At 37.4% G+C, this 20,214-nt stretch overlaps 1 protein-coding gene across 1 annotated transcript in view; it reads right to left on the bottom strand.

The window, feature by feature from the left end:
• htra1b (HtrA serine peptidase 1b) overlaps positions 1-20,214 on the bottom strand; it is a 50,218-nt gene that overhangs the window by 17,851 nt on the left and 12,153 nt on the right. The window contains exons 2-3 of the mRNA XM_055175626.2: positions 17,212-17,314; positions 16,231-16,435 (exon numbers count right to left, since the gene is read on the bottom strand). Of these exons, the coding sequence (XP_055031601.1) occupies positions 16,231-16,435; positions 17,212-17,314 (308 nt within the window). The remainder of the gene's footprint in view (positions 1-16,230; positions 16,436-17,211; positions 17,315-20,214) is intronic.

Raw genomic sequence — 20,214 nt, 5'->3', positions numbered from 1 at the left:
TAAACAACAACATAAACAACTCTTTTTGCTACTGTAGAGAGACTAACAAACCCCCTAAATCAAGTTCCTTGTGAAATGCTCTCTGACAATAAATGCAATGAGTTTGCAAACTTTTTCTCTCCGAGAAGATCCGTACATTGCAAAAAAAATGTTCTTAGTCTTGTTTTCAGGAAAAATATCTAAAAATTCTTAAATTAAGATGATTTTTCTTGATGAGCAAAACGACCCAAGAAAATAAGTCTAGTTTTTAGACCAAAAATATCAAATTTAAAGGTGACATAGAATGATTGAACGGGATATTTATCCTTGTTCTGTGATGTGACATGTAGACAAAAATGTTTTTGTTTGGGTCTGTAATGCCTTAGAAGCTTCCTAAAAACCTCTCTCAGATAGCTCTATTAGGGTGGGGAATTTTAAACAAGTGGTTTTGCCTATTTGGCTCCCCCTACTGGCTTAAATTGCAATCTCATTTAGTGCTGCAACGACGCGTCGACGTCATCGATTACGTCGACTATGAAAATACGTCGACATGCATAAAATGCGTCGACGCGTCGCTCTTTACATTCATCTTGGGTAATGGCGGCTTCTGCTCCTGACAGTGTTATACATACATTGATTTTGTGTGCGCCTCAAAACCAACAATGGCTGCAACATTTACATTTTTATTTTCATTTAAAACGGCTTCATTTATTGTTGTTAGCGCTCGGTGGTGCCTCTCTTGTGCACGCGCACTCTCTCTTTTTCTCTGCGTGAAGCCCCTAGACAGCGCCTCTCATACATGACACTGAGTGAAAGAATTAAAAGTTGGCTGTGTTTTGTACTTGCATTTTCACGTAAACGTCAGATGTTACTGGCAGAGAAGACGACTGATTCGAGTTTATCATGAGGTTAGTACTGTGTTTTCCCACACACGTACTTTCTCTATATGTGCTTGTGCGCGAGCTCTCTCTCTCTCCTATCCCCGCGCATTCCTTCTGTAGTAACTCTGTGTAATGGCAATTTTTTAATTTGCGCCGAATTGTGAATTGTCATGCCACCGGGTTGAAGGTTGCTGCTGCCAGCACTTATTCAGCCCCACTCGCGTAATTTGCCGGCTTTAAAAATGTTAGCGCAAGACGCACGGGTTGCTTTTCAAAGAGCTCGCCTGTGAACACGAGTTTAGATTCAGATGCGTCTATATTTGAGGGCGTTTGCCCCGCGTCTAGATGCGCGAACTGATACGAACGGCCACTTAAAGGAAAATGAGACAAATCGTAATTTTTTAAAATCTAAGTCATAGATGCAATAATGAATGATCTATGAATAGTCATTACTATTCATCGTCTTTTGATAACAAAAACTTATTTGATGCAAAACTCATCAGTTCATTTAAAACGTTCATATGAATATAATGTTTTCTTAAGTAAAACAAGTCCATTCAATGTTTGTTCTTTTATGACACAGGGCATTTGGCAATGTACATGATCCAAGTACTAAAAATTAAGATAAGGATTTTTTATTTTTCTTCCTGTTCCTCTGCATACTTGATAAACGTTGCTTGTGTATTGTATATCAGGAGTTTCTAAACTTTTTCAACCCAACAGGTAATCTCAACACCCACCATTTTTTAAAAATAGAAATATAGGGGAAAACACATTTGTTCCCTTTTAGTAGCTTTTGAATATGTTTAATTGAATAATATAAAAATGCCTTATCATAGGGCTGAAAGATTAGAGCAAAAATCATAATTGTTTACTGTATTTGCATTGATTTGGAAATTATATATTTAAAAAAATACAATGAATTGCAAGGATGCAGAAAACAGTTCACTATTGCACATATAGGCTATTGAGGATTTAACTGTATTATTTTAATATAGTCAGTCATGAACTAAAGTGGTCCGGTTTAAGGCATTAAACTCCAGGGCTAAAAATGAGTCCCACTCCGGCCCTGGGTGGTTTCCTGGACAGAGATTAGCTTAAGCCAGGACTAGACCTAGTTTAATTAGGAAATATAATTAGTTTAAACAAACATGCCTTACTAAAAACATTACTTGTGTGCATTTTGAGGCCAAACTAAGGGCACTGATGTATTTTAAGATATGTCAGTGCAAGCTGTTTTCAGTTTTGACAGCTCTTATATTTATTTTAGTCTAGGACTAGTCTAATCCCTGTCTGGGAAACCGCCCCTATATGTCTTTCAACAGAACAGATAATATGTGAAAATAGCATTCAGTTGTGTTAAAATACAATAAAACAAACAATGACTGTCAGATCAGACAGAGAGTAGAAAAACAGATTATCCAACAGATTAAATAGCTAATCAAAAAAGAACACTGTATTAATAATAAAAAATAGTCGTTAGAGTAGTCGACTAATCGGAAAAATAATCGCTAGATTAGTCGACAGAAAAAATAGTCGTTAGTTGCAGCTCTAATCTCATTACTGATTGGCTGACTTTGCTGCCACTCAAAAAATTTTGCTAATTATTTTAAAGTGGAGGGGCAGTTAGATGCCTGTGATGTCATAAGCAGTGTTGGGCAAGTTACTTCCAAAGTGTAATACATTATATATTACAAATTACTGTCATTTGAAAGTAATTAGTTACATTACAATATTACTGTCTCTGAACTGTAATGAGTTACACTACTTTTGCGTTACTTTTGAGTTACTTTCATCAAAAGAACAGAAGTATGACTAGGCATTATAAAATGTTAAAATTTAGTTTGTTGCTGCTTATAAATCTAGAAGTTATGTGTTGGCCCTCGAGCTTTCAATAGGCAAAGTGAAGACTTATGGCAAAATACAGTAACAATTACTGTCATAATCAAAAACATAGACAAATGATCTGGTAAAAGTCTGGTAATTTATGGTACACATACCACACACAATAGAGCCCACTATAATGCAACCTATAGCCTAATAACATGGTAAGACACGCAACCTCTTTTCATTTCTAATCTTTTGATCACTTTTAATTCAGATTCACAGCACAAACCTGGCATGCACTGGGTTGACACAACTTATCAAAAAGTGCTATTGGAGGATTAGGCCTCAAGGAACACAGCTCATTTCAGTCCAATAGGATTACATGTAGGCTAACATATCATTGCTTAGTAAAACAGACAAACAGAGGAGCACTGCTTTTTGCCAAACAATGAATATAGGCTCCCATACAAAGGCTGGTAAAAACTTTAAACAGTGATGTTTAAAGTACTATTTAGATAACCATGTTTAAGTCTTCACTAATGTTATGTTGTAGTTTAGGTTGCTGTTTGTAATAAAACTGTAGATAGCATAGGAATAGCCTAGCAATCTATTATGTATATGGACTGTAATCATAGCAAAGCTTACCTTGTCATTGCTGGTGTGATATGGATTTTACTGGCAACATGTAAAAGTCTCTTTACTTCTGAGGTTCAAGCAGCACAGGAGACCGATAGAAACTTTCTGTTGCTCTTACTTAGTGCTCTTATTCGCAAAATTATGCGTGTGCGGCGCTACCGGACCTGATTGCGACCACTTTAGTCAATGCTTATAATACAGCCGCGGACTTCCCAGATTCGGCTCTTTAAGAAACATCTCTATATTTGACGCGCACCGCGTCCAAATCGCATTTCAAATACAAAGTTAAAGAACTTGTTGCATACAGCACGTGGAAGCCTACGCTGCGTCCCAAACCGCCTACTTCCATACTATATAGTAGGCAAAGAGTACGAGAAGTAGTGCTTTTCGCCCACTATATAGTATGGAAGTATGCTGTTTGGCACACAGCCATTTACACACAGCTTTTTCATGTGTGGATGCTGGTCCCGCGCATTGGTCAAAAATAAAAATTTAAAATAACACGGTCTAATTTTGAAATGCATTGTTGTAACGCGCTCGTTAATAAGACTGTAACGAGTAAAATATTACCAAAATTTTACGAGTAATGCGTTATATTACTGCGTTACAGCAAAAACTAATATATTACTGTAATATATTATATTTTGTAATGCGTTACTCCCAACACTGGTCATAAGCATCAGTTTTTCAGATTGGGCCGTTTTCTGTCTGACATTTCTGAAAGAGGGATTTCTATGAGACTGAGATGTTTAGCATGTTTAGCACTTTTTGTATGTTCGTGAATGCGGTTAGACTACCATTATTCAACAAAGACAAGGCAAAAATGGTTTTTAATTCTCTGTCCCCTTTAAGTGTTTTGTGCATAAAACAAGCAAAAAACCTCAGAAATTAGTAATTTTCTCAGAATTTGATATAATTGATTTAAAAACTATTTGGATGTATGACAGAGTATTTCTGTATCAAATACACTCCATCAGGGTTTGTATACGTCCGTCCACCCCCCTGAACTTTCTTGTGTAAGATTTGTCATTTTTATAAATCACAAAATCAACAGTGTCACCAAAACGTGTGCTTTTGGTTGTGAGGGAAATGTATCCATGCTCAGCTTCCCAAAGAACCCAGCGTTAAGGGAACAGAGGAAGCAGTTTGTTAGAAATAACGTAAAGCTGACTTGATACCTTATTGCTGACTGTGCAAAGTTACAAGCTTAATTTAACAACACTTCACAAAGACGGAGCTGCTGTTTGCTGTTAAACAGCCATCTGCAGTTAACTGGTTCATTTTCCAAAGAGCACTGAATAAATGTTCTCCGTTTCGTTCTTTATGTCTGTCTTGTTTAGCTTCGTATTAACAAAATAAAGTAGGCTATTATAGTTCAGGAGTGCATATAATATAAACAACACAAATGTATAATGAATCAAAAGTTATCCAAGTCTTTGCAGTGAGGAGCTTGACCCAATTTTACTCTGTCTAACCCATAATGGAAGAATGAGGTAAGACCGCTGCTTTGGAAGACAAGACCAAACCTTCTCAAATATGTGCTGAAACAAGTGTGCGTGCCAGCCAAATCTCTTGTGCTAAACACACTGGAGTATGCTTAGACTCCTATGTCATTTAACTGGCATTGATAAGTCTTAAGTACAGCACAACTAACATGAATCTTTGTCGACTTGCTTTGTGGGGTAAAGCAAAACTTGATCAAGACTCCAGCTGCTGTTTACCCAGGAAATATTTACAGTACTCATTTGTATGACCGACAGCAAGATGTTGAAGAGCCCTCTTTATTTTGGCCCAAAAAAGTGTCATGAAGAAATGTCCACATGCTATGAGCGAGAACTCAACCAAGACTAACCTCAAAAGTTTGACCCAGATTTTAAAAGACATCTACTGAAAATCAATGTTCCCCATTTAGAGAAATATTTGGCGTATGAAGAACTTATGGCAAGTTGTGACAGTGGCAGAAAAACTGTTGGAATATTTTACCATTGCAGTTGAGCGAAAAATTGTATCTATTATCCATTTAAAGCAGTGAAGTGAAGGTTTATGAGACAGTAATGTTGCCAGGATGGCTTCCAAAATGACCTTAGAGGAAAATTCCAGAAAGATACGTTGGTAACAAATGAATTTGGATCAAATTAAGGAAGAAACTACATAATTTGACCCACATCACTTTAACACTGTAAAGTATGGTGACCCCCCAAAGTAATGTTATTAGGTTCTCCTGAAGGTTACACAAATGTCCTACCACAGTAAATAAAGGGTATTTACATATAACATCAAATTAACTATGAAGATGAACTAATGTTTGACCACCACACTGTAAAAACTCCTTGTTGCTCTTCAATTTTTAAATTTAATCAACTTGAAATGAGATTATAAAAATAGGGTCACTTTCCCGGACAGGGATTAGTTTAAACCAGGACTAGGCCTTAGTTAAATTTGGATATTTAAGTCATTTTCAAGACAACACCAACATTTAAGTTAGTCTGGGACTAGGTTTAAAGGACAAGTTCGGTATTTTACACTTAAAGTCCTGATTTCAGATTGTTTATGATGAAATAGAACGGTTTTGACTGAAATTTGGACATATGATGCTGGTCCGAAAATTTTTCGGTTTCTGTTGTATCAGCCCCCCCACCTCTACAATGGGTGTATAGGTGCACTGGAACAATCCTTCCTAAAATGCATTAAACTTTCGTTTACAAAGACGTGAAACTCACCGAGTGGTCAGGGGTGTTCACTGATATGCTCACACAAAAACTCCATTGAACAAAAGTTTAATGCATTTTAGGAAGGATTGTTCCAGTGCACCTATGCAGCCATTGTAGAGGTGGGAGGTGATACAACAAACACCCGAAAATTCTCGGCCCAGCAACATATGTCCAAATTTCAGTCAAAGCCGTTCTATTTCATCATAAACAATCTGAAAACAGGACTTTAAGTGTAAAATACCAAACTTGCCCTGTCTGGGAAATGCCCCATGCAAGTTAATTCAACTTTATTTTTATAATTTATAAATGCAGAATATGGGCCCTATTTTAACGATCTAAGCGCATTGTTTAAAGCGCACAGCGCAACGTCTAAATGGGCGTGTCCGAATCCACTTTTGCTAATTTAATGACGGGAAAAATCGTTTTTGCGCCGAGCGCATGGTCGAAAAGGGTAGGTCCTATTGTAATGGGAGTATTTTGGGCGTAACGTGCAGTAAACAAATGAGAGTCACAGCTCTCATCCCCTTTAAAAGCAAGTTGCGCGGGCGCTATGTCTAATCCCTATTTAGATGACGAACTTTGCAAACTTAAAAACTAAGCGGAGGAAGAAGATCCCCAGTTTAAGATTAATGTTAAATAATTGTGTTGTTTTTCCCTTATTTTGAAATTGTTATTTTTTTATTAAAACCTTTAAAACCCGTTTTCTTTTAGTCATGGAAGTAAAAAGCAGGCTTGTAATTGCTGTAAATGTATGACTATCCAATATCATCAAAACATAATTTACAAGCATGTAAGATAAGGTTTGTACTCTAAAAATACTTTATTTGTAACAAACAGGAGATAAAGAAATTACAAACGGCTCTCCTCACGTTTCAGCACTTTGGACAGCGTTTTTTTAGCAAAGAGTTTTTTTAAGCATTACTTACAAATGTTTCTCATCTCGCCATATCCACAGGTACATCATATACAATAAATCCGTGAGGTAGCATTAAAAAAAACATTTAAAAACAGACGCATTTGTTTAAAGCAAAGCATTTATTTACTTACCAGGCTGCAGGTAAAGCAGCTCTTTGCGCCTTCTAACGTCTCATAATCAGTCCTCATTTATAAATATGTCCAAGAGACTCAATAATATTCTCTTACATTCAATCCTTTAATCTTTCATATTTAAAAGCATTTTTGTGCTGCTGCGCATTTATGTACTTTGTGATAAGCAAACCCGCGTTGTCCTCCCGTTTATAGGCGCATATTAATGCGCTCTTTAAATAACATAAAACATATTGCGCCATTGACTTTAGACCAGGTTTTTGTTGGTCAATGGCGTAGTCTATTTTAGTTGCCTCAAAATAGCAACGCGCCAACAATGCGCTTGAACACACCTCGTTTTTCAGACCAGAACGCCCATGGGCGCAAAGGGGGCGCAAATGCATTTGCTATTTAAAAAACGCGGCGCTAAACGTGAAAATTAGGGTGGAAACTAGCGAAAGACACTTGCGTCGCGCATTGCGCTGCATTGCGCCGGGTGTAAGATAGAGCCCTATATCATATTTACAGTGCAAAAAGTGTCAGATCTCATATATCAACTAACCATATTAAACACAACAACCTTTTCTCGTTAAAATGTTTTACTAAATATTGTTCTTGTAGTTTTTTCTTTTAAATACACAACACCTGATATTATATTTTGTTATCCAAGGCAATAACATTGCAACATACAGTATATTTAAGTGTACAAAATACTTTTAGGAGCCACTGCATGTTAGTTATAGTAATTAAAGTCATTATGCACTTACATTTTTAGCAACCCTGACATACAGTACTATAGATTTAAATCCTAGGGCTGTTTACGCTGTAAAAGATAATGATAACTATAAAAATGGTTCACACCACAACTATAAAGATAAATATATGAAAAAACATTTTTTTTGTAGGAATCAGTTTCAGCGTTGACTGAAAAAACATACTGCCAATTTTAGAATCTCTGGTGTATTCCTTTTTTTGCTATTGTTGGTTGCCGCCAGGTTTTACTGTCTGATATAAGGATATAAATAGTGTTGCAAAACTCTGGGAATTTTCAAGTCTGGAAACTTTTAATGGGAAATAACGGGAATATATGGAAATTAATGGAAATGTATGGGAATATAATGGGAATTTGACAAAATTTCAGAGTTGCCTATAACAGGGAACTTAAATGTAGTAAAAAAAAATCACTGCTTATATTAGAATGATTTTAAAAAGGATAGAAAGGATTTTTGATCAAATAAATCCATGCTTGATGAGTTGATGAATAAAAAGTTACAAAAGAACAGATTTATTAAAATCTTTTGTAACAATACACACTACCGTTCAAAAGTTTGGGCAAAATTTTTGTCTCATTTTTTAAATGTCATTTTTAAAATTTGTATTACCTTGTATGCATGTCTGATTATGACCAAACTAAATGTTTACTTATGTTTGTATATGATATAATTTATATACATTTCCCTAAATGTCCAAATTCACATTAAGTTTCCGCCACTTTGCAACCCTAGATATAACACTTATTGATATAAATAAAGAAATAAATTATATATACACTCACCTAAAAGATCATTAGGAACATCTGTTCAATTTCTCATTAATGCATTTATCTAATCAACCAATCACATGGCAGTTGCTTCAATGCATTTAGGGGTGTGGTCCTGGTCAAGACAATCTCCTGAACTCCAAACTGAATGTCAGAATGGGAAAGAAAGGTGATTTAAGAAATTTTGAGCGTGGCATGGTTGTTAGTGCCAGACGGGCCGGTCTGAGTATTTCACAATCTGCTCAGTTACTGTACTGGGATTTTCACGCACAACCATTTCAAGGGTTTACAAAGAATGGTGTGAAAAGGGAAAAACATCCAGTATGTGGCAGTCCTGTGGGTGAAAATGCCTTGTTGATGCTTGAGGTCAGAGGAGAATGGGCCGACTGATTCAAGCTGATAGAAGAGCAACTTTGACTGAAATAACCACTCGTTACAACCGAGGTATGCAGCAAAGCATTTGTAAAGCCACAACACGCACAACCTTGTTGAGGCGGATAGGCTACAACAGCAGAAGAACCCACCGGGTACCACTCATCTCCACTACAAATAGGAAAAAGAGGCTACAATCTGCACAAGGTCACCAAAATTGGACAGTTGAAGGCTGGAAAAATATTGCCTGGTCTGATGAGTCTCAATTTCTGTTGAGACATTCAGATGGTAGAGTCAGAATTTGGTGTAAACAGAATGAGAACATGGATGCATCATGTCTTGTTACCACTGTGCCGGCTGCTGGTGGTGTAATGGTGTGGGGGATGTTTTCTTGACACAATTTAGGCCCCTCATTGCCAACTGGGCATTGTTTAAATGTCACGGCCTACCTGAGCATTGTTTCTGACAATGCCCATACCTTTATGACCACCAGGTAACCATCCTCTGATGGCTCCTTCCAGCAGCATAATGCACCATGTCACAAAGCTCGGATTATTTCAAATTGGTTTCTTGAACATGACAATGAGTTCACTGTACTAAAATGCCCCCCACAGTCACCAGATCTCAACCCAAAAGAGCATCTTTGGGAAGTGGTGGAACGGGAACTTCGTGCCCTAGATGTGCATCCCACAAATCTCCATCAACTGCAAGATGCTATCCTATCAATATGGGCCAACATTTCTAAACAATGCTTTCAGCACCTTGTTAAATCAATGTCATGTAGAATTAAGGCAGTTTTGAAGGCGAAAGGGGGTTTAAACACAGTATTAATATGGTGTTCCTAATAATCCTTTAGGTGAGTGTATATACTATATATATATATGTATATATATATATATATATATATATATATATATATATATATATATATATATATATATATATATATATATATATATATATATATATATATATAACACTGCAGCATATGAGTGTAGAATTAACATAATGTTATCATTATTGTTTATTAAGTGTTGATGCTAATATAGCTATATTTTGTCATTATAATTATCATCAGTGTGATTGCCCAAATAGATATTAAGCAACTCAACCTTACTGTGTGACATTTCTCTGTTCTTTCTTACTTACATGAAAAAAAGAGAAAATATAATTTCAGATTTGTATTTAGTAAGGTATTAGCAGAAATATAAGTGTTTAGATAAATGTGTGCATTGACAGAACACGAAAGAACTATTGCTTAAAACACAGGTTGACAGTTGTATTTTTACTGCTGTTTCGAGACTGTGTGTCATAATTACAGGGGCTTTCCTATTGCAGTAAATTATAAAGCACACAGCAAGGTCAGACCTTTTGTTTTTGTAGTCTTTTAATAATATGAAGCTAGCTAACATGACCCACATGAATTCACATATACCACAAACTCAAGACAGAGAAGGGCAAAGGGTTCAGATGAAAGAGATCTGATAAAACCGTTTCCTGTGGTCAACCAAACACAGTGAAAACAAGAAATAAGTGGAGTTCTGTATTTAAAAAGGAATAGAAGCCAATAGAGCTAGCGGGGTTGCCAGCAAGCTAAAGTAAATTTTTTTAATGTCATGCTAATGAATTAAAGTTTGCTACTGTTTGCTACATCTTACAGCTGTTGTTTTCTAGTTTTGTAAAATACTAACAAAGGAATGAAGGGCTTAAAGGTACTGTGTGTAGATTTTAGCGACAATGAGATTGTAAATTGCAACCAAACACAGCTCAACCCTCCCTTTCAAAACGCATAGAGAAGCAACAAAAACCACCACAGGACATACATAACGACGCCTAAGAAAATGTAGTGACGAAACACAGAGCAGTTTGTCTGTTTACAGCTACTGCAGAAACATGGTGGCACAAAATTCTTTATGGATGGCAAGCCAAAAGTATTTTGTGTGAATTATCTACTACAAAGTTTCTTAACTACTCTTTTGAATTAAGTTCAGCTTGTAATGCTTGATAAGACTTAGCACTTGGTTGCAACTTTGTGCATATACTGTACTACACACTGTGTAAGAACCGGAAAACATTGTCTGTAAACCAGCCCTTCCCAGATGTACACAATCTCACTAACAACCATCTAACAGATCTGTGTATATCATCAACAACATGTTTGGGAGTCAAACGAACATCTGTCGGGTCTGTTAACATACTCAGTCCTACAGCGGAAACTCAAGTACACACACAAACTCTCACACATACACACTCATGGATCTAGATCAGAAACATACTTTTAAATATTAACACAAATTAGGTGATCTTCAAAAAAATATCTTGACCCAGATCTGAATTTACTGTAAAAGAGCCGGTGTTAGTCATCCTGGCGGGTTCAGTATTTCTCTTCACCTGATGTGGCCTGTGGAAACCTGCCTTAAACATTCACTAGATACTAACTGGAAATAAAAACAGCGACATGCTTTAACATGCTACACTGGCATCCGTTTTTCATCTCCACAGGGTACGTTTATCTCACGCAGAATGCAGGGTGAGGACTGTTTCACACATCTGCACAGTTTCAGTATAGTAAAAGACTATACAGTTTGAATTGGAATAAAAAAAAGATTTCTGGTTTCATATAATGAATTTAATAATACATTTTTATTATTATTAAAATATTATGATATCTTTTTCTTGTTTCCTATAATGAGTTTAAGGCTACGTTTACATGGAAACGATCTGAAGAGAAAACACAAATGTAGCGTTGCATTATCACTTTTTATTACGCGTTTATACGAGTGTTTTGGGGGGAAATCTGCGGGCATATGGTGACGCCAAAATGTGTGATATTTGATGTAGTATGCACTCCAGGTAGCTAGGTGGCAATGTGAAGCACTGACACACAACAACACCAAGTCCACGTGCCTGCGCACAACCTTCTTCGGCCCTGTCCCAAATGACACACTTCATGTGGACTTTCGGTCTCGTGGCCTTAAATTGCGCGTGCTCGCTTAGTCCATGAGTCTGTAGGGTGTCCCATCTGCCATTTTTACGCTTTGAAGTGTGCTCATCAGCGCCTCCTTTGCCCCCTTGATGCGGTCTTCAGCGAAGCCCGCACTGCAGCAGACTTCGCGCACTTTACCAACCCAGAAGTCCTTGCAAAAGAGCAATCAGACCAATCAGACGACGGAAGGGAGGAGCTCACACTGACGGGCAACTGCTCTACCTATTTCCGGTGTGACACTCTAGTCTGTCCCAAAATACGACTCTGTTGCACCCACGTGGACTCGCATTAAGGGTCCCTAAAGTCTGGACTACGTGATGTCATCAAAGTGTGGACTCTGAGGAGGACCACATGTCCGGAGTGTGCCATTTGGGACAGGACCTTTGTTGTTCTCCCAGGTCTCATCCAAAGTCGTCTGGTTTGTCTCCGACGAATTGGCGCATCAATTTGATAGAGGCAATTAATGCACCTTCTCTGATCAGTAATACTAGCTGTGAATATTTCGTACAACTGCTGGAAAGACTCTTGTATATTTATCAGGGCTGCTATGGCAACTTGAAGGTCCGACATATGGAAATAATCCGACATGTTTGTTGTTATTTTTCTGAACTTGCGCATGCCTGTGACGTAAACACGTACGCGACGAGAGCCACCCTTTTTACCCTTTAGATAGGAACACAACGGCAGAGCGTTTTAAAGATTTCCACTCTGGAGGGTGGTTTCACTTTTTTGCGTTTTTAAGCCCCAAAAACGCTGCCGCCGTATAAACCAAAGGCACATCCGATAAAATATTTTCCCCTTGCGTGTTCTCATGTAAACAGGACCTAAAGTTAATTAATTTCTTGTTAAATCACATCAAAGACGAAGGCTGTTTCTCAATTCCAAGAACGCAAAGAACAGACTTGCGTTCTCATGGAGATCGGTCTTGCCAGGCAACCTTGGAAGAACGAACTCAGAAGGTCGCGAGAACACAGAACGCACTTGTGAGAATTGAAATGCGTGCTATCTTCCTGTTGGTCACCTGACCTCCGCCATTGTTTTGCCGCAATGACTTCTGGGGCGTAAATCGATTTCTTTGCGCAAGTCTGCACTCGATGTATCCTCGATTTCAAGAACACATCCGAGTATTTTCATGTGTACTTTGTACTTGCGTTTTTGAGAATTGGAATTGAACTTCAGCGGCCGATGATGACGTAGAGCGAGGACACAAGACGCAAGATCGCTGAAGAACGCATATTAAGAAACAGCCTAAATGATTATACAATATTTAAATACAAGATTAAACAACTTTATTTCTGTATAACAAGACATGAAACTTCAGCATTACTCCACTAAATGAAACCGCCGTCCTCCTTTGCACTGCTAAAAAGAGTCATGTAATCTCGGATGGTGTCCACCTTGTTGACGTCATTTACAAATATCCAATCTGTCCGTTTACATTGCAGACGCGAATGCATGTATCCGATTTATATTTATTTCTACATATGAATAATAAGGCCTAAAACAGATCTAAGAATATCAAAATGCGTTTTTCCTTTACACATTTGTGTGTCATATCCGATCTTTGCCTCGTGAGAGAAAATAAAATCGGAATTGAGTCGTAAATGCGGCCTAAAGGTACGTTTACACAACCACGATGTACTAAAGACCGACAAGTGTTTCCTTTGCGCTGTTTACGACAACGTTGTAAAAAGATCAGTGTTCACACAGATCGCGAAAACAACTAAAAATGATGTTTTATGTATGCCAGGCCAGTAGTCGCCGATGTCACACAATGTTTGAACATGTATTGCACATACATGAAGTCACTATTTTCACAAATTCACATTTGTGTAGTTTACATGGAGATGATGTGTAATTTTTAAATACTTGCACTTTGAAACCCATTTTGCATTTTCAGCCCCCCAGAACAGTGTTTTCATGTTTATGGACAGCCAAAACATTTTATGCTTTTAGTTGGGAAAAAACTGTGTTGAGCAAATGGTCCCTATTCAGGCTGTTTTAGGGGTAGTTAATGGCAATTAACTGCAAGATGCATTCTTAGCACCGATTTGATTTCCCTGAGAGCAACTTGAGCTTAATCTTCAATGGGTTTGGAAATGCTTACCACCCCAAAACAGCCAGACAAACAAAACGGGTGGTGAAACGACCCTCAGGCAAATTCTAAATCTGTTCATTTATAAAACAAGAAGGATTTTTCACCTATTTTTCCACCAATCAATCAAACTCTGTCAGGAAACGCAGTATGAGACAGTTACAATATAAATGATTCACAGTACCGCAGTGACTCAGCAGAACCTGAGCCAAAGGAAGGCAAAACTATGCATAAGAGTCTGGGCTGAATTACAGCAACGTGGCACTTCTGACTGCCAGCACAAGATACCATCACCAAACATGAACACCATGCTTATTGTTAAATCTGCGTGTTGGTGCATATATTTTTTATAGAGACAAGATGCAACTGCCCACGTCAAATCCTTCAGTTGTAGCTATTTTTATAAACTTGTACTGTCATTCATACCTTATTATCTTGCGATCTGTCAGCCAATCAGCTTGCACTTAGCAATAATGAAACTGATTGGGGTTTCAGGTATTCATAGCAATGAAAATGCATTTGAATTGTTGGCATGTTGTAAGCTGTATCATACAGTAAGTAATCAGACATTTAACAATCACCCACCTCCACCCCCAGCTCCACCTCTCTAGATATCTTTCTTGTGCAGAAGCATCATTGGCAAGCTCATTTAAATTTGCACGTTTTTAAAAAACAGCAGCAGCTTAAAGAGATCTAATTAATTCCTACAAAATACATTGACATGTCATGACCGCAAAGATGCTAAAATGTATCCTGAGAGTTATTATGACTGAAATCACATTTTCTCTCTATGCTAATGCTAACCCCTTGATATTCTAAGTTTTCTGTGTAATTTAATGTACATGTCTTTATAACTGCTAATGCTACTTCATAAACCCTGATAATATAATAAAAGGTTTCCATACTGTATAACATGCACTAAAGCTAAAACAACCCCTTGACTTGTTTGGTGATCGGTCTGGGTGTGGAGTCAGAGTTGTTTAGTGGAGAAATTCAACACTGCTTATCAGGGTCTGTCTCTTCCTGTACAGAAGTGACCTCTCTCTAAAACAAAGTCATTATTCTCTGAGCTCCACCAAACACAAGCCAAGTAAAGCATACAAAAATGCAGCTCTGCTCGATTTGGGAAAAATATCAAGAGGTAACCCTGAAACTAGGGCAGCAGATTTCTTTCATAAGTCTAAGATGTTAACATTAAACAAAGTATAATGTATTACTCTTTCTCTCTGTAATGACTCACACTCTTTTCCAAAATGTAGCTTCCTTGATGTCTATTGCCTACATAAGATTCCTTAAAAGACAGCATCTTAGTACAAAAACCTGATTTGGAAAACTTTAATTAGGTACACATATTGAATACATTTAAACTAGATGCAAAATTAGGTTTTTAATGAGCATTTTTCTCATAATCTTGGATGACTTTGTTCTACTGACCTTATAGCAAAGAATTATGGGATTGTCTTATTTTAATGAAAGATGCACACTGTAGGATGCTACATTGGAATGTGGCCAGTGGAATCTTCTAATGTATTTACCTACATGAGACAGCCTTTATATTTTGAATGTATCGATAATGCCATACAGTACATGGTGCCTGTGTAGGCAACTCATTAATCTGTGGAAATGAGCGATTTTGTGTTAGTGCTTACTTCAGCTTTGCTTAAAGGGACACTCCACTTTCTTTTGAAAATATGCTGATTTTCTAGCTTCCCTAGAGTTAAACATTTGATTCTTACTGTTTTGGAATCCATTCAGCTGATCTCCGGGTCTGACACATTTTCGGGCAGTGCATAATATCACTACGCCTGCTGCAGCCATGTTACATCTGCAAAGTCCTTGATTATTACGTAAGTTTGAGAGTTCAGTAAATAGCAGCTTTTAATTTTCTGTCGGTCTTAGTACACAATATAGAAGAGTCAAGTTTTAAATATGGAAAAATATCAAAACTCTTTGGTTATTTTTTTGCACGATGCTAATAGTCTAATCAGATTCAATGGATTGTGCTAAGCTATGCTAAAAGTGCTAGCACCAGACCCGGAGATCATCTGAATAGATTCCAAAACGGTAAGAATCAAATGTTTAACTCTAGGGGAGCTAGAAAATCAGCATATTTTTTAAAAAAAGTGGAGTGTCCCTTTAATACTCTGACGGCTGAGCATAGATCTGCAGGTACTCACTGGAGCGTCTATCTTGATGAGAGCAATATCGGCTTTCTCATCCACATCTTTGATCTTGGCATCGTAAGTGGCGCCGGTCTTCAGCTCGACCTTCACCCGATGCTTGTTGGCCACCACATGAGCATTAGTTACAATCAGACCGTCTTCAGACACCACGAATCCAGAGCCACTGGCCACTGCCACCTCCCGCTTAGAAAAAGCCATCCTTCAGAGAGAAAGAAGATAATTTTTGGATAGATATTAACCCTTTAGTAATATAATTTACAATCCACCGAAAAGCAAACAATACAGCTGCACATTCTTGGTTCAACATCTGAAAAAATACATTTGGACTGTGGTCACGAAGTGTTGCGACTGCAATGCATGATTTTCAAAGTCTATAAAATGAGGTTGCATGCATTTTACCCTTGAAAAACAAAGTCTTGGTTGATGAGAAACCACTTTTCAAATATTTTGATATTTGTGAGAGGTCTATTCATATCTGGATGTCAAGTCAAAACATGTTTACTGTTGTGGGTCACATAAAGTATCATGCTTACTATACAGAACTTGAAACAACCTCCGTATTAAGATTTTTTCAGTCAGCTCATTATAGGCCAGAACCTACTGCTAACCTTAGGCTCTGTTCCAAGACCTACAGATCATCTAAGGTTCATGATCAACATGAGCAATGCTAGCTTGGTCTTCATGCATCTTTTCCCAGAATGCATTGTGACATGGTCAGTGAAAACTGTTAGTGGCAGAAATGTTGTCTATAAATACAATTCATTTACATTTAATTGCTATCATACTTATTATGCTTATAGCTATTATGCTGTTCACTTCGCATTAGCAGCATGCTATTCGAGTCCCTTAAAATGTGCTTCAAAATAATTGTCAAGTGAGGATTTTGTGATAAAGTTTGAACTGATATAAAAGGGCCTTCATGATCTTAAGGTCATTGACTAATGGAGCGTGCGACTGAGGAGACAGGAAGCCATCTTGCGAAACAGCTCAATGTGAACCACAGCTGGAGCGATCTTCTCCACCACATCAGCAATGAAGTTATATTTGTGCCGGAGACTGTCTGGATTCTCCTTGTGACCTGGAAGTATGGCAAACAAAAAGGTCAGAGGCATATACAGTACCAATTCAAATGCAATTTTTACATGCTTCCATAGTGCATTGCAGTGATGTGCGGATCAATGTATAAATAACCCGCACTCGACTGACATTTTCAACTAACCGGCTCCCAACTCGGACCACAAAAAAAATGTACCTGAACTGCTTCCTGGCCCACATTTTTTAAAAGTAGTAATTGTTTAAAATAGTTAATTGCCATCTTTATTTCAAACAACCTGACCGACCACGACCTGAAAATCATTAAAAATATTTTTTGATGACCCGTGACCGCAGGAACCCGCTCATTTTGGATCAACCCGCGTGTCATCGTTTTATTAGTGCTGTTCATTGATTTTATTAAGTTTTTTGACATTTGGATATAAAGTGTTTCAATACTACAATATATGGTGTAAAAACGTCAGAGTGCTGCCCTCTTCAGGTTGAACGGTGGCTACTGCAGTTGAATTTTCCTATTGGATGTTGGGTCCAAAAAATAACTTGTGACGTAAGCAGGTTCAAGCTCACCACGCCTTTGTTATGATGTTACCACACACTTGGTACGAGCTTAGTTCGTCCCCTCTATCTCCGTTGGGATCTGCCCACTTTTCTTGCATTTTTCAAATATTGCCAGTGGTTGGAGTCACGCTCTGACCAGCGGTTTAGTTACACTTTTAAGGTGGCCAGGTGCTCGACAATTCAAGGGTTGGCTACTAGGAGACCAATTTTAATTTAGGAGATCATCTTCTATTGCTAAATCATGTGATCTTCAGAAATCATAAAACACAGTGTTCTATAGATGAGAACTATTAACTCTTTCCCCGCCATTGACAAGTTATCTAGTCAATTAAGTGAAAACGCTTCCCTGCCAATGACGAGTTTTTACAAAAATCCATATTTCTGCTATTATCCACTTGGTGGCTCTCTTACACAAATATAAATTAATATAAATATTATGTTACAGTATAAATATATAAAGTAACCATACTTAAAAACAGTATATGTTTTAATTATCGCTCTGAGTCTGATCTCTAACAAAAGTCTTCGAAGAGACTTACCCATATTTGAGAGGTGAAAAAAGAGAACAAATGAAGATGGGATGAAAGTTTTTCTTTGAAAGAAGAGCTTGTGTTGTTTTATTTGATATATTGTGTTTATATATTTAAAGAAGAACATTTTTTGGAAGGCATTCAACTTTTGTGAAAATCATAAAAAATGCTGATGTTGGCTGGCAATGCTGTCGGGAAAAACTGAACTAGACAATTTTAAGTAACAGACTTATGTAGACTTGTATAATAATACATCCCTAAAGGAAAACACCACAGTTTTTCAATTTTTTACTATGTTCTTACCTCAACTTAGAGGAATTAATACATACCTATTTTTATTCAATGCGTGCACTTTTAATTTTTGTAAAGCGCCTCGTAAATGTGTTAGCATTTAGCATAGCCCCATTTATTCCTTAGGATCCAAATAGGGATGAATTTAGAAGCTACACGAGGAAGTATGGTGGCACAAAATAAATCTTTTAAGGAATGAATGGGGCTAGGCTAAACGCTAACACATTCAAGAAGCGCTGTACAAAGATTAAAAGTGTACGTATTGAAAAAAAATAGGTGTGTATTCATTTGTGTAAGTTGAGATAAGAACATAGCAAAATATTGAAAAACGGTGGTGTTTTCCTTTAAAGGCGGAGTGCACAATTTCTTGAAAACGCTTTGGAAAAGCAAGTCGGGCCAACTACCAAAACACACTTGAAGCCAATCAGCAGTAAGGTGCACATCTACTAAATGACATCTTTGGTTTGCGTATGTTTGGGACGGGTCTATCAAAAGAAGGTCCAGATTGGGGTAGGGGTGTGTTTGTTTAGGTGATTTCAAATGTCAACAATGGCTTTCAGAGATCATGGACCCTGCCTTTAAAGTGCCCAGGCAGTCCAAAAGTGCTTATAAAATTTGGTTATTTATAACTTTGAATATATAACACTTTATTTGACCTTGTATAACGATCCTGTCACAACATCTTCGTGCAAACACATCTGCATTCTTTTTGAGAGTTGGGTGGCATGCTATTTGTTTTTCCCTACGGCTGTGTGTCTGCTTCTATGCATCCACTGTTTGAAATCGTCTGGGATGAATAGCACCTTGACCCCTCAAACACCAAAACTTTAATGACCTTTTTTATTTCTGGGAGGTTTGCTGTAATACATTAGTAAATACCGCTCAGCATTTAAGTTGTTAAAGGCGGCGATTACTGTAATGCAATACAGATGGGTAAACCGCTGATGTGCGCTTGCCAAACCAAACACAGCCCACAACATTAATGTGAAACCAAGCTACAGATTCATCGCTGTCATTTGCTATTATGAATGATACTGTATCATAAAAATGTCTTTTCTCAACAAAATTGGTTGTAAATAGGGGTTACATTTCACTAGAAACAAATTCATTAATAAAACAAAATCATAGCCTTATACAAGTGATAGCCTTCACATCATGATTACGGAATTTTGATAACGTAATTGCTTTAGAGCCCTTATGTTAATATGGCTCCACATCTGTGGAGCGTTTTGCACATTTAAAGTGAGAGAACATTTTATTTATGTCATAGCTGGAACACTTCTAACACTCGTGTTTTATGTGAAATTCAAGTATAACTAATGATTCGATATGCTCTGGGGAATGTTAGAGGATCGGGAAATGGCAACATCTGTTCCTCAACAAAATGATGTTTTGATTTTTCACACAAATTGGGCAATGTGACATATAAAGTCACGTTATATTATGAATTCGAAACCTTCTGTGTTCAATCTTATGAGTTCATTTTAAACTCTTGTAAACTACTCTATACCAGCTACTCCCCTGTTCATAAGGCCACTTGACAATG

This window comes from Misgurnus anguillicaudatus, chromosome 4 (genome assembly GCF_027580225.2).
Source record: "Misgurnus anguillicaudatus chromosome 4, ASM2758022v2, whole genome shotgun sequence".
Taxonomy (NCBI): domain Eukaryota; kingdom Metazoa; phylum Chordata; class Actinopteri; order Cypriniformes; family Cobitidae; genus Misgurnus; species Misgurnus anguillicaudatus.
Note: the sequence above shows the minus strand (reverse complement) of the source record. Positions and strands in the feature narration are given on the sequence as shown.